Genomic DNA, 16,333 nt, shown 5'->3' with positions numbered 1-16,333 from the left:
TAAACGCTGTGGTACATCATTATAATCACTTTACTCATTCTCTTGCATACAGCCTCAACTTTTCTCACTTCTCTTTGAAATACTTGTCTACCCTCTCTACACTTTGCCCATGGGATCCTTTCCATTCACAAGGCTTTAAATGCCATATGTGTGCTAATGACTCAAAAATTGATATATTTAGCCTGAACCTTTCCCCCAAATTCAGACTCATATCTAACTGCTTACTCTGCGTCTCCATTTGGATGGCCATGGTCATCTCAAACATAACATGTCCAATATTGAACTTATTCTCTACCCTCACCTCAAATCTGCTCCTCTAGCAACCTTTCCCTTCTTGGTAAACAGCAATTCTATCCTTTCCATTACTCAGTTAATCATGACTCCTTTTTTTTTTTTCCTCTCATGCCTATTTCTAATTCATTGGGCAGTCTGGTTGGAGCTGATGTCAAAATATATCCATTATCCAAACTCTTTGCTTTAATTACTTTGCTATAATTCTGATCCAAGCCAAATTACCTCTCAGCTAAGTGTATATGTGCTCTCTCCCTTGCTACCTCCCCACCCTCCAGCTCTCAACACAGCATCGGAATGATCCTGTTAAAATATAAGTTGAATTATGCCACTCATCTTATCAAAACCCGGCAATAGATTCCCATCTCATCCAAAGTTAGTATGGCTCCTTGTCACCTCTCTGACCTTACTACATACATCTTTTCTGTCTTGCCTACTTTACTTCAGCCACAGTTCGACTGATTCCACTTGCACGGAGGGAATAATGCTTTAGCTTAAATTGAACCAACACTGAAATATGTGAGGAGATAAATCAGTCTTCAACGTAATGAAGCTATGCTGGATTTTTTTCAAAGGCTACAAAGTTCTTCAATATCATGAGAATTAGATTTCTCAATCCAAGAGTATGATAAGATCAATCTAGGAGACCTGTGTATGTATATATATATATATATATATACACACATACATACACACACACATATACATAAATATTTTACTGATTTTTGTGTGTGTGAAACTTTCTCATTAAGGTAAAGTGCTTTTTCAGAAAATAGATACACTTAGCCACTGGATGTTTGATTAATTATTTGGAAGTGATAGCTATAATTATTGATTTTTGTTTCTTTTTTGGTTTAGGCCACCATTTTCAATCACAAAAGAATTCATCTTGAGACCCAACCAAACAAAAAATCCAAAAGAGGAGGAAGAACTGTTGGACATAGCTAGAAAAAACCTTATCAAATGTAAGGTAATGGCACACTATTGGTTACTTAGTATGTGAACTTTCTCTTCCAGTTGGTGGATGATTACATGTTCTAAAATATTGAAAGAAAAAGATAAGAATACACCTTTCTTTAATCATAAGTAGGCATAGTTAAAAATACTAATGCAAATTAAAGTTAAAACTTATGACCAAATTATTCAATGTCAAATGGCTTTTTGGATGAAGATTCTTCATAAATTATTGGAGAATATAGTTGTTGGCACTAATCCAAGAGCCCACAGCAAAATATCAACGGCTGGTAAATAAATTTTTGTTTATGAAAATTACACTTTTTACTAAAAAAATGTTAACTGATATATGATGTTTCCTAAAGAGGAAAGAAAGGTCTCCTAAACATTCACTATACATGCACAGAGTACTCTGTTCTTTCTCTGTAACAAACTATTCACCTAACTTGTAGAAAATACATTCTTTAAGAATATGTCATTAATTCGCAAAATTTCAAACACATATAAAAACAGAACAGAAAGTAAAATAAGTCCTTCTTTTACCTTTTCTTTATTAGATCCAGTTTAAGTTTTGGCAGAGAAATAATATACATATGATTTTGCTTTAACACTAGATAACTGGTGAAATAAAAGCTGCACAAAACTGAAGCATAAATTAAGCCAACTTTTTTTTGTGGCTGTTGTTTCCCAGCATTTTGGCTCATGATTGACCATATATTTTAAAAATCCATGAAAAAAGTTGATTAGAAAAAAGAATATACTTGATTAGCTTTGCATGCAGATAGTTGCCAGCAGGTGCATTCATCAGTGAGTTTCTCTTCAGTTGGCCAACTGGGGCAGCCCCAGGAATGGTCACATTAATATAAGGGGAGAAATCTCCATATCTCTTTTATGTTCACTAACCAGTCCATCCACAGTGAAGTAGCTGGAGTGCTCCAGAAAATTGGCATCAAACTATTTTTTTTCGATATGGTTACCCTTTTAAAATCAGAGATGCATTCTCTTGGTGAGGAAATGAGACAGAAATAATCCCTAGAAAGAGAGTGAAAATTATTTTCAGCAGACACTGATATTACTCAGAATATTAACATTCTATACATTTTAACACTAATACAGTTTACATAAAATGTCGAAAAATATAATAAACGCAAAAATGTACAGCTTTAAGAGCATCAGCCTCATAGAATGACTTTCAGAATAAAGAGATAATACAAATAAGTGAATAAATGAAAATAAATGATAAAATAGTAATAAAATACAAATGATAGAATTAATAATATAAATAATAATATATCAATCATATATATATAGATAGATCAATAAAACAAAAAGCTGGGCTTTTGAAAGGGTAAACAAAATCAACAAACCTTTAGCCAGACTCACCAAGAAGAAAGAGAGAGGACCCAAATAAACAAATTGAGAAATGAAAGAGGAGAAATAACAACTGATACCACAGAAATACAAAAAATTCACAAGAAAATACTATGAACAGTTATATGCCAACAAAATGGACTACCTAGAAGAAATGGACAAGTTTCTAGAAACATACAGCCTACTAAAACTGAGTCAAGAAGAAACATAATTTGAAGAGACTGATCACTAGACCTGAAATATGTAATAAAAAACTCCCTGCAAACAAAAGTCCAGGACTGGAAGACTTCACTGGGGAATTCTGCCAAACCTACAAAGAAGAACTTACACCTATCCTTCTCAAACTCTTCCGAAAAACTGAAGAGGAGGGAACATTCCCAAAGTCACTCTCTGAAGCCACCATCACCCTGATGCCAAAACCAGACAAAGACACTACCAAAAAAAAAGAAAAAAGAAACAAGAAAATCACAGGCCAATATCTTTGAATATAGGTACAAAAATCCTCAGCAAAATATTAGCAAACTGAATCCAACAACACATAAAAGGATTGTACACTATGATAAAGTTGGAGTCATCCCATGGTCACAAGGATGGTTCAACATATGCAAATCAATCAATGTTTTAAACCACATCAACAAAAGAGAAGATAAAACAACAACATGGTCATTGCAGAAAAGCATTTGATAAAATTCAACATCCATTCCCGATAAAAACTCTCACCAAAGTGGGTATAGAGGGAGCATATCTCAACATAATAAAAAGCCACTTATGACAAACCCACAGTCAACATAATACTCATTGGTGAAAAGCTGAAAGACTTCTTGCTAAATTCTGGAACAAGACAAGGATGCCCACTCTTACCAATTCTATTTAACATAGTGTTGGAAGTCCTAGGCACAGCAATCAGACAAGAAAAAATATCCAAACTGGAAAGGAAGAGACAAAATTGTCACTGTATGCAGATGATATGATACTCTATATAGAAAACCCTAAAGACTCCACACAAAAATGATTAGAACTGATAAATGAATTCAGCAAGGTAGCAGGATACAAGATTAACATACCGAAATCTGTTCCATTTCTTTACAGTAACAAGGAAATATCAGAAAGAGAAAGTAAAAAAAAAAAAAAAAATCCCATTTAACATCATGTCAAAAAAAATACCTAGGAATAAACCTGACCTAGGAGGTGAAAGGTTTACATGCTGAGAGCTATTAAACATTGATAAAGGAAATTGAAGGTGATTCAAAGAAATGGAAATATATCCAATGCTTTGGATTGGAAGAATTAATATTGTTAAAATGGCCATACTGCCCAAAGCAATCTACAGAATTAATGCTATCCCTATCAAATTACCCATGAGATTCTTCACAGAGCTAGAACTAAGAATCCTGGAATTTACATGGAACCACAAAGACCCAGAATTGCCAAAGCAATCCTGAGGAAAAAGAACAAAGCTGGAGACATAACCCTCCCAGACTTCAGATAACACTACAAAGCTACAGTAATCAAAACAGTGTGGTATTGGCACAACAGACATATGGATCAGTGGAACAGAATAGAGAGCCCAGAAGTAAATCCACACACCTAGAGTCAATTAATCTTCAATGAAGGAGGCAATAATATACAATGGGCAGTCTCTTCAACAAGTGGTATTGGGAAAACTGTACAGCCACATGTAAATCAATGAAGTTACCCTCACACCATAAACAAATATAAACTCAAAATGACTTAAAGACTTAAATATAAGACATGACACCATAAAACTCCTAGGAGAGAACATTGGCAAAACATTCTCTGACATAAATTATACCAGTATTTTCTTAGGTTAGTCTCCCAAGGCAATAGAAATAAAAGCAAAAATAAACAAATGGGACCTAATTAAACTTATAAGCTTTTGCACAGCAAAGCAAGCCATACAGAAAATGAAAAGATAACTTGTGGACTGGGAGAAAGTATTTGCAAGTGATGCAACTGACAAGGGCTTAGTTTCCAAAATATACAAAACAGCTCATACAGCTCAATATCAAAGAAACCCCAAACAACCCAATCAAAAAATGGGCAAAAGACCTAACTAGATGTTTCTCCAAAGAAGACATACAGATGGCCAACAGGCACATGAAAAGATGCTCAACATCACTAATTGTTAGAGAAATGCAAATCCATACCATAGTGAGGTATCACCTCACACTGATCAGAATGGCCATTATCAAAAAGTCTACAAATAACAGATGCTGGAGAGGGCATGGAGGAAAATGAACCCTCCTACATTGTTGGTGGGAATGTAAATTGGTGCAGCCACTATGGAAAACGGTATGGAGGTTCCTTAAAAAATTTAAAATACAGTTACCATATGATCCAGCAATTCCGCTCCTGGGCATATATCTGGAAAAGATGAAAAGTCTAATTCAAAAAGATACATGCACCCCAATGTTCATAGCAGCACTATTTACAATAGCCAAAACATGGAAGCAACCTAAGTGTCCATTGACAGGTGAATGGATAAAGATGTGAGATTATATATATATATATATATATATATATATATATATAAGAATATTACTCATCCATAAAAAAGATTGAAGTATTGCCATTTGCAGCAATATAGATGGATTTGTAGATTATCATACTAGGTGAAGTAAGTCAGACAGAAAAATATATGATATCACTTACATGTGGAATCTAAAAAAATAATACAAATTAACTTATTTACAAAACAGAATCAGACACACAGACATAGAAAACAAACTTATGATTACCAAAGGGAAAAGTGTCAGGGAGGGATAAATTAGGAGTATGGGTTTAACAGGTACACACTACTATATATAAAATAGATAAACAACAAGGACTTTTACTGTACAGCACAGGAAACTGTATTCACTGTCATGTTATAACCTATAATGGAAAAGAATCTGAAAAAGAATATATATTTATTGATGTATATGTATAACTGAATCACTTTGCTGTATACCTGAAACTAAAACAATACTGTAAATCAACTATATTCAATAAAAACAAGTAAAATATTAATAACTTATAAATAATAAAATAATAGAATAAATAAAATATAGATAATAAAAGTAAATATATATTAAATTTAAAAGCTGTACATTTTTGTACATAACAGGAAATTGGGTCTCAAAACCTTAGGTACTGGGAGGCATGTGCATCTTCCTGTGACATGGACTGAAGTAGTATATCTGGCTCAGTGCAAAGGAGAAATCCAAGATGGTATGTCCTCTAACTAAGCTCTTCTTAGTTACCCTAAGTGTTTTCTAGATTAGAAGTGAAGGCATAATTTGAGAACTTTAATATTTAGAAATTGTGCAGGAGCCAAGGAAAATCTGCCTTCCTCTATGGAAATACCCGACAATGTTTCATTATGAAAGGTCCTTTTGTAATTTTGAATTTATGAATTTGGCTGCTTAACTTTTTAATTACAAAATTGTTTTAAAAACTTTTGCTTGGCAGAGTCTTTATTGCTTTTTTCTAAAATTAGTAACTAATTAAAAAGTAATATAAAATGTCATTTAGTGATTTTCAATAACACTAGGCACTGTACTTTACAGAAACTCGTTTCTGCATTTTATAATTCTTACTCATAAAACATTAACCAAATGGCCATTTGTTTTTCACTTGTTTTAAACAGCCATTTTACTCATTACCTTTTCATTTATCACGTATTTCTGTCTCCTTTTAAACCACCCTCCAACCAATCTAAAAAAGAAATTAAAAAACATTTTTAAGGAAATAAAGTTTCTTCTATCTTATTCTAAATTTTATGTGTATGCCTTTTAAAATGAGTTTTAGAATGTTAACCATATGAGGTCAGAGAGTATTTTCCCTTATAAATTGGGTTTTGTAGTGCTATCTGGGAGCTTTCAAGCAACAGGAAGAATAAGAATGATTTTGTATTTAACTTGCCTTTATGGCACTTCATCACAGTGCTATCCACAGCCTGACCCTATTAAATGTTTAAATGATATTGAAGTAAACAATCTCGGCTTACCAGCAACCAGCAGCCCCTTGCTCTTCTTTGTCAATTAAACCTCGGTTTTGTTCATGAAAGCGCTTCAAAGTCTTTGTACAGGCACATTCTTGGAGATATGAGTCTGGTTCCAGATCACCATAATAAAGTGAATATTGTAATAAAGCGAGTCACATTAATTTTTTTGTTTCACAGTGCATGTAAGTTATGTTTACACTATACTGTAGTCTATCAAATGTGCAATAGCATTATGTCTGAAAATGTACATACATTAATTAAAAAATAATGCTGTTGGAAAAATATCACTGATAGCCTTGCTAGACACAGGGTTGCCACAAACCCTCAATCTGTAAAAAATACAATATCTGCAAAGCATAATAAATCAAAGTGAATAAGATGAGTTATGCCTATAATGACATGAGGTGCAGTGTTCTGTAGGGCCTTAGCGCTATATTCTTCCTTGTTCAGCTCCATTGGGCCTTATTTCCTCTGCTTTGATTTTCTAGTCTTCTACTTTTCTCTTCTATAGCACTTATCTTGACCACTGTCTTTTGTCATCCAGTTCTGTCCTATTTCCCCACCATTATATATGTAGCCTAGTGATCTATTTTGTGTCGGGTGGAAGAGGTGGAGCTCCTAGGGCATTTCTCTCTCTCCTTGCCTCTTCCCCCTCCCTGCCCTCCCCCACCTCTGTAGTCTCTCCAGCTTAGTGACTTCTGAGTAGTTGAATGTCCTACATGGCAGCTTGGAATTCCAAAGGTAGTATCTTGACAAAGAGGTAGAGGGGGCAACTGTATTGCCTTTTCTGATCTAGACTTGGAAGTCATACAGTGTCACTTCTGCCACATTCTATTAGTTAAAGCAGTCACAAGGCCTGCTCAGGTTCAAGGGGAAGGGGGCATAGACTTCACCTCTTGATGGGACGGATGTCAAAGATTTTAAAACCACAATGTGGTCTTGGTGACTGAGCAAAATAGTTAATTAGAGGACTTAATTGTAGTATGTAGAAAAGCAGCATAATTTATAAATTATACTTTTTAATATTTCAGAAGCTTTAAATATGCTTTATGCTTCCCTGGACCATGCTACCTTTGATTACGATCATCTGCCTGCCTTATTTTTTGTTGCGGAATCAGTTTTGTATAGACTCTGTTGTGATGCATTCCTAAAGACGTACTTATACTCAGTTGAAATAAAGCTGGCAAAGGTAAGTTTTAAAATAATTCTAATGTGTTTTAATTGCTACATGTAGTACATCTAACCACATGATATCTGTTTCAGGAGCTAAACAGACCATTTGGTTTTATTACAGAATATTCTCGTTTGGTAGCTTATTTTTTTTTTTTTTTTTTTGGCGGTACGCGGGCCTCTCACTGCTGTGGCCTCTCCCGTTGCGGAGCACAGGCTCCGGACGCACAGGCTCAGTGGCCATGTCCCACGGGCCCAGCCGCTCCGCGGCACGTGGGATCTTCCCGTTCCGGGGCACGAACCCGTGTCCCCTGCATCGGCAGGCGGACTCTCAACCACTGCGCCACCAGGGAAGCCCTGGTAGCTTATTTTAATCTCCTCTAAATGTGGACATTACATTATTGCTTGATATGCAGATGGAGGTAGTTGAGAAAATACAGTTTCACCAACTATGTAAGAAAATAGCATTTAATTAAAAATCAAGTTTGCACTTATTTCTGAGTATATATAGCTTTTCTCCTCTCTCTATTTTTTTTAACATCTTTATTGGAGTATAATTGCTTTACAATGGTGTTTTAGTTTCTGCTTTATAACAAAATGAATCAGCTATACATATACATATATCCCCACATCTCCTCCCTTTTGTGTCTCCCTCCCACCCTCCCTATCCCACCCCTCTAGGTGGTCACAAAGCACTGAGCTGATCTCCCTGTGCCATGTGGCTGCTTTCCACTAGCTATCTATTTTACATTTGGCAGTGTATATATGTGAATGCCATGCTCTCACTTCGTCCCAGCTTACCCTTCCCCCTCCCTGTGTTGTCAAGTCCATTCTCTACATCTGCGTCTTTATTCCTGTCCTTCCCCTAGGTTCTTCAGAACCTTTTTTTTTTTTTTTTTTTGAGATTCCATATATATGTGTTAGCATACGGTATTTGTTTTTCTCTTTCTGACTTACTTCACTCTGTATGACAGACTCTAGGTCCATCCACCTCACTACAAATCGTTTCTTTTTAAGGCTGAGTAATATTCCATTGTATATATGTGCTACATCTTCTTTATCCATTCATCTGTCGATGGACACTTAGGTTGCTTCCATGTCCTGACTATTGTAAATACAGCTGCAATGAACATTGTGGTACATGACTCTTTTTGAATTATGGTTTTCTCAGGGTATATGCCCAGTAGTGGGAATGTTGGGTCGTATGGTAGTTCTATTTTTAGTTTTTTTAAGGAACCTCCATACTGTTCTCCATAGTGGCTGTATCAATTTACATTCCCACCAGCAGTGCAAGAGTGTCCCCTTTTCTCCACACCCTCTCCAGCATTTATTGTTTGTAGATTTTTTATAATGGCCATTCTGATCGGTGTGAGGTGATACCTCATTGTAGTTTTGATTTGCATTTCTCTAATGATTAGTGATGTTGAGCATCCTTTCATGTGTTTGTTGGCAATTTGTATATCTTCTTTGGAGAAATGTTTTCCTCTCTATTTTAAGTATTGCTAAATGCCACTTTTCCATTAAAAAATGCTGACTGATAATTCTTAAATTGTTGCCTGATTTGAGAAGATGAGTTGTTCTCTCAGTATTCTATGTCATTTTAGAGCCATAAGATGGGAAACTATGTTTATGTAGCTCATGTTTCATAAGGTCCTAGAAGACATATAGTTCTACTTCCTATGATGATCAAGGTTGCCTGCTGCAAAATTTATTATTAGTCAAAGAAATTTAGCTTAACTAATGGTTTTATTGCAAAGAAAAGCAAGAAGAATTTTAAGAATAAAGAAATATATACATATGTATATATCTCAGTTGACATATGTGTATATATATCATTGGAAATTAAGTATGGTATTATTTGCAAAAATATATTTTCTCCTTATTTAATTTTGTTTATGAACTGTTAGAAAATGAGCATGAAGATATTCATGAGTCAGCCACGGCATTTTTGGAAGATATGTATTTCAGACCTTATAAATTAGGTCTAGATCTTCTCTGATATGTTTGGGGGTAAAAGACTTATGGACACCAGGCAGGATACAGAGAACACATAACAGAAATTGAACATGCAAAGAACTGATGCTTTGCTAGAAGAACAGGAGGCAAAGAGACAAGTAAAATTATAATGTCTTTTTCTTCTTTCCTCTTTATTTCCCAAACTGTTCATTATGGCGATATTTAAGAGCTTATATTTATATAATTATTTTGGGATTTCAAATTTATATATAATACAAAAAGATGGGTATATTAGTTTATGATGGAAAAAGAGTGGACTGGAAAAACATAGAGAAAGTGGCTTTTCTTTCCTTTCCTTCTCAGCCCCTTTACTGACCTTTTTCCATTTCTTGCCTTTTATATTTCTGCCAGCAAAAAAATGGCTATAAAATAAAGTTTTTGCCATTGCACATATTGCTTATAATTTACGTATACCATGGATTCATTGAATTTTAAAAAGATGCCTGTATCCTCTCATCTGGATGTTTAGACTATTTGCATTGCACAATGATCAGTGCTTTAGCTATATTAGACATAATAACTTATTTAATCTTTGCAAAAGTCCTAAAAGGTAGGTGCTATTATTATCCACCATTCCACAGACTAGTAGGCATTGAGAGTCTAAGTGAATTACCCAAGATCTCAGCAGAGAAGATTTTGAAACCCACAGTCCAGTGGACTCTCAGCTATGATTCTACTCACTTACCTTGGCTCTCAGATTTACTAATTTTAATGCTTACTTTTTATTGTTCTAGATAATGTAAATTAGCTAGTAGAAATCAGCATGCTTTATAAGTGCCTTTGATTTCAGGCAAGAAGCCATTTCAATTATCCTGCTTGTCTTTGTAGGAATTTCATTATATATCTAACCGTCAGTTGGAAACTTCCCTTTTGATCTTTTCTTGTTGACAGAATGGTGTATTTAATGGTATTGCCATAAAGGCATTACTCATCTTAATACGCACCATTTTGTTTCTCTTTTCACAAAGAAGTATGTAGCTCAGGGTTGGGAAGAGCCAGAAATACCTGATTCCCTAATATTACTTACTTTCCAATTTTGTGTGCATTCTTTCCTCATTGTTTTCCTCTGAGTGTAGAATCTTAACTACTGATGTCTACTTATTAAAGTATAGGAATAATATATAAGCAACAGTAGGTTTAATATATTTTATTTTATTTTTAATTAATTTATTTTTGGCTGCGTTGGGTCTTCGTTGCTGTGCGCGGGCTTTCTCTAGTGGTGAGCGGGGGCTACTCTTCGTTGCAGTGTGTGGGTTTCTCATTGCAGTGGCTTCTCTTGTTGTGGAGCATGGGCTCTAGGCACGTGGGCTCCGGTAATTGTGGTATGCATCCTCTAGAGCGCAGGCTCAGTTGTGGCGCACGGGCTTAGTAGCTCCACAGCATGTGGGATTCTCCTGGACCAGTGCTCGAACCCGCATCCCCTGCATTGGCAGGCGGACTCCTGACCACTGCGCCACCAGGGAAGCCCGGTTTGATATATTTTAGATAGGAATATAATCTTCTACAAAGGAATACAATCTTCTATAAAGAACATAAAACACATCACTAACTATTACAATGTAATACATAATAAATATTATTCAGCATTTCTATTTCACGGTTAGATAACAGAGAAATGAAGATAACAAAAGATGAAAAGAGAAGGAAAGAAGGGGGTGAAAGAATAAAGGAAGAAAAGACAGGGTAGCAGGGAAAGAAACTGACAAGCAGAAATTTACTCTAGGAGGCAAAGCTTAAGTTGTCAACCTACAGAGAGAGTATGTACACAAATGAAACATGAGGACAGATGCATAGAAAGTTCCAGAATTCCTTAAAGACTGGCAGACTTTTCAACAAAAATCTGGTTTTTCAGAATATTACAGATGAAAGCTTTTAAAACCATTTTTCCAAGCATAGTTGTATAGAGTTTCACTTCTGGATAAAGTGAAACTCATGACCAAGTTGGTGTATAATACAGCAGTTTTGCAAACTGATATGTTGATTATGTATTTTTCTCTTCAGACCCACTTTAAAATTTTAAAGTATTGCTTTCAATATCCTTCTCTGATCCCTTGCAAAATCTTAAATTCTTCTTCTTCTGATGAATTTATTATTTCCAACTTTAATATGCTCTCAGAGTATTGCAATATTCTTTTAAATGATCTGTTGATTTCCACTTCCTTCTCATCTAACTTCAGTCTCTTGGAGAAGCATAGTACTATATCAAAGTGCTTTATACGAAGAGATCCCTTGGCATGACATAAACATTTTATTTATTTTTAAAAGTCGATAAATGGTGCATGTTTATAATTTATGGATGTATTTACAAATATTCATGGTGCATTCTTAGAATTTATTTTAATGATAGAAGTTTTTGAGAAAAATATTTGGAAATCACTGCTGTAATAGAAAGTTCATGTCTTCTGATGCAAAACACACAGTCCTGGGTTTGAATTCCAGTAATGCTACTTATTTGCTGAATAGTCTTGGGTGAAGCACTGAGACTTGGTAGAATCATCTTTTGAATTTAATTTTATTTTTTTACATGTAGCTCTAATAATACCCTGCACTATTGTTAAGATGTTAAGAGGATTTGCATATATGTATATCTTGATAGTGATATAATGGTAGTTATTATTATTATTTGGTCCTTTTCCGTAATCTTATGATTTAGCAATTTAGGCATTTACATTCCATTTATTTCTATAGTGTGTGTTTTTTTTCTCATTTTCTGTGAAATTTTATATATTTTTGCAGATATTTAATTTTCTGTTGTCTATGTAAAACAGTTTTAACTATACATGTATTTTAAACTTCACAGAAGTATGATATGAAAGTGTGTATTTAGTAATGACATTGTGTGTGTGTGTGTGTGTGTGTGTGTGTGTGTGTGTGTGTGTGTGTTTTCATGAGGGAATGGGGACTTCAGTACAACATACTATGCACAGGCAGAATATTTCTCAAAACTATTGTAATCCATATTCGTCTATATACTGAGACAAGGCACTGTGCAATGTACTATGATATTTTCTCTTTTATTTTACTTAAAAATCCCCTTTCTATTGATTTCATGACTCACTTAGGGGCATGATTTGCAATTTGAAAAATAATGTTCTAAAGGACGTAGAACAAAATAGTATTCAGTATTGGTCATTATATGTAATGGAGAAAAGATTTATGAATTTTTTTTTCTGAACCAGTATTTTAACCTTGATACAAATGTTTTAAAGTTATTTCAAAAGCATACAATCTCAAATGAATTTGAAATTGTTTCATCAAAAGCAAATGTAATGATAAAATGGTTTATTTTCCTTATGGTTTTTAAACATTTATTGATGCAACACAAAAATGCTTTTTTCTTTCTTTTTTGACAGATTGGTTATTTGGTCTTCTTACGACTTTTTATATATTTCCTTCATGGTCACCTGAAAAGTTTTAAACAACATTTACTTAGGCTTCAACCATATTTATACGGTAGACTGTCTTTTATTTTCTACATTTATAAATATTTTATGTTCTTTTGAGAAGCTCAGGCTATCACTATAAAGAGTATAGGCTGTATTTTATTTTTCATGAAAGATAATAGGTGCAGTACTGAAGAGCACAGCTTCTGGGTGAGACTGGGTTTTACTTTTAAATTTCCTACTTAACTAACCATATGAACTTGTCCGTGGCTCAGTTTTCTTATCTGTAATATCTAACTCACTGGATTTCAAGAAAGTTAAATTCATATTTTAGTAAGGTAACCCTAGTGGTGATGTAGTTGCTGGACTGGAGTAAGGAGAGAGTGGACTCAGGGGGTCCATTATCTGTGACATTCGTACAGGCAAGAGATGTTAAAGGTATGAACTTCTAAAATGGGGATGGATAGAGTAAAATAGTTTTGAAAAGTGTTTAGGAGATAAGAAACACTGAACTTGGTGATCCCTTGGATCTAAGCTATATGTAAGGGAAAGTGACAAATTCAGGATGAATCTTATATTTTACATATTGACTAATAAGGTCAAGATAATGGTGCTCTAAACTGAGAAAATTTTGGAGAAACATTTGGGCATACTGAATTTGAAGGTCACTCAGGTGTATACACCCAGTTGGAAACAGAGGTTTGGAACTAGGGAAATAAGTGAAGCCTGGGAATCACTTATTTCATGGGTATCAACATGGATCATTTGACAGTCATCACTGTTAACGTGGATGAGATAACCTGGGAATGGGAGGTGGTGGTGGGGAGAAATTTATTCTAGTAGTAGAGTCTTGGGGGACATAAACATTTAATAGATTATTGGAGTAACAGACATCAACCAGTAGAGAAGAATTAGTAGAAAAAAGAGGGAGTGATGATATAGAAAGCCAAAGAGGGGAGAGGCAAGAAGATCAACATTATCAAGAGCTGTAAAATCATTAAACAATAGGAGGTCTGAGACGGGTGATGGGTTTCTGAAGTCAGAAAGTCATTGTTCTTGGGAGCATTACCGAGTGGAAGCAAAGTTCAGATTGGAGGTAAACAAAGAGTGAAGGGAAAGTTTAAGCATAAGACAAAGGTGGTGAACTGTTTTAAAAAGCTTAGCTATGAAAGGAAGGAGAAATATGTCAATAGTTTGGATGAAAAAGCAAGGTCAAAAGAGGAGAAGATTAATATGTTGTAGGATAAGAAATCAAGAGACTCAAGATGCAAGAAAGGGAGGAATATTTGATGGGAAAAGCCATAGAGGAGGGGAGTAGAAGGTAATAGTGCAAATATTTTGGATACAAGTTTTGGTAGGGTCTGAAACCAAGGCATGGCTGTAGATTGACAGTATAGGAGTTTGTGTCTACCGTATCACTTGTTTTTCTTTCTTCATTACATTATAAACCTCTTTTAACTCCTCACAATGTTCAGCATAGTGATTCATCAAATATTCAGGTAGTGGTGGCAAATAAGTTTTGAAAGATTATTTGTATAAAACCTCAAGTTCTTACACTGGCTTGTTATTGTTGATATATCGCAAGAACACCAACATTTTGTTTCATATAAGGTTAAGATATTGCCCTCTTATCACATGCTGTTAAGTGGAGCCCTACTGAGGCTACATGTTCAGCAACAGGTGGATTCCTACCTGAGGCTATTAGTTACTGCTACTACCTACCCATACAGCCATCCAATAGAAGAGTGGTTATTACTAATTTTTCCATTGTGTCGGTGGACTAAAACTCAAAGGTTGTTTAAAAGTTTATAAAAAGGACAGCACAGAGATGGTTCTGTTAAATACCACATAGTCCTATGTTAAATGACATAATTGTTGCTGTGGTTAAACTATATATTTTAAAAAATCAACAACAATGACATCTTGAAAAGAATTAAATTGGAGAATGTTGGTTTAAGAGCAATGACATTGATTACAATATCAGATTATCCATTATGAATAGTATCTATTCTGACTTGATTTATTTTCAGCTGGAAGTTTCCAGGGATTGTTGTGTAGTAACTATACTTAATTGGGCATTCAACCATTATGTAATTGCTGTTCTGAATTATATAAACTCTTATGCATGAATTATTTACCTTGTAGTTTTCTATTCTACCACCAGGGGTCATACATAACATTATTAATCTTCAATAGATGGGGAAATATACAGCAGTTTCAGCCTCTTGAGTACTGAATTTAATTATATTTTAGTAACTAAAAGACAAATGAAATGCAGTGTGAGATGTTAATGAAATATTTCTCACAAATTATTTTTCTTACAATAACACTTTCTTTCTCTGGAGAATTATATTGCAAGTATCCAAACATCTTTTCAAATGTGCAGTGTATTCTGAAAATCATGGAAATTGTATGTAAAAGAGAACTCCTTTCTCAATCAATTTTTAGCCCTGTGGAAGACAAGAATGTAGATTCTGAGATGGTGAGTATATCCTAGCGCTTGACGAATCAGATCAGATTACTATGCTTAAATAATCATGCTTGCTAATTCGGTAACATGGCTGAAGATGAATTTAGCTGCAGGGGAGGAGTGAACAGCACAGACATTAAAGTCATGTGCACATTTCCTGGACAGTAGTTCGTAGGATCAGTAGTGGGGCATCAGTATCCACCACTACTACTTTAAATGGAGTAATGCCATAATACCTTCTTCCTTATCGATTCCATCTCAGCTGATTAATTAAAAATTGCAACATCATTTAGATTGACTTTTAAATGAACATTTTAAGATATTACATTTTTATTAAAGGGAGAGTGTGTAAAGTACAGGCTGTTAATGAGAGCAAGTGTAATATTTTTATGCTTCCATGATTCATATGTAATAACATTTAATATGCTATTAAAATCAACTGATATTTTTTTAATGGTTCAAAATTGAGAAAGTAATACCTGGTATATGACAAATCTCCTTTTAATTTCTAACTTAGATATTAATGATCAACATTAGAGAAAACTATCTGTCCCAATTATATATAATTCCTTGGTATGTAATAAGCTATGATTATACAAACAGAACTCCAGTGTTCATATACCTTATAGCCTGATGTACTTCAAAAGTCAAACTTCAATCTTTGGGGCTTGT

General features: G+C 34.5%; 1 protein-coding gene across 1 annotated transcript in view; it reads left to right on the top strand.

Annotated features, from left to right (window-relative positions):
• Nucleotides 1-616: 616 nt before the first annotated feature.
• Nucleotides 617-16,333, top strand: part of TMEM232 (transmembrane protein 232) — a 379,423-nt gene continuing 363,706 nt past the window's right edge. Inside the window, 6 exon segments of the mRNA XM_065873677.1 lie at nucleotides 617-666; nucleotides 1,150-1,261; nucleotides 5,721-5,847; nucleotides 7,654-7,811; nucleotides 13,162-13,261; nucleotides 15,519-15,673. Coding sequence (XP_065729749.1) covers nucleotides 617-666; nucleotides 1,150-1,261; nucleotides 5,721-5,847; nucleotides 7,654-7,811; nucleotides 13,162-13,261; nucleotides 15,519-15,673 — 702 coding nt within the window.

The sequence above is a fragment of the Phocoena phocoena genome, chromosome 3 (genome assembly GCF_963924675.1).
Source record: "Phocoena phocoena chromosome 3, mPhoPho1.1, whole genome shotgun sequence".
NCBI lineage: Eukaryota > Metazoa > Chordata > Mammalia > Artiodactyla > Phocoenidae > Phocoena > Phocoena phocoena.
This window is presented reverse-complemented; position numbering and strand designations above follow the sequence as displayed.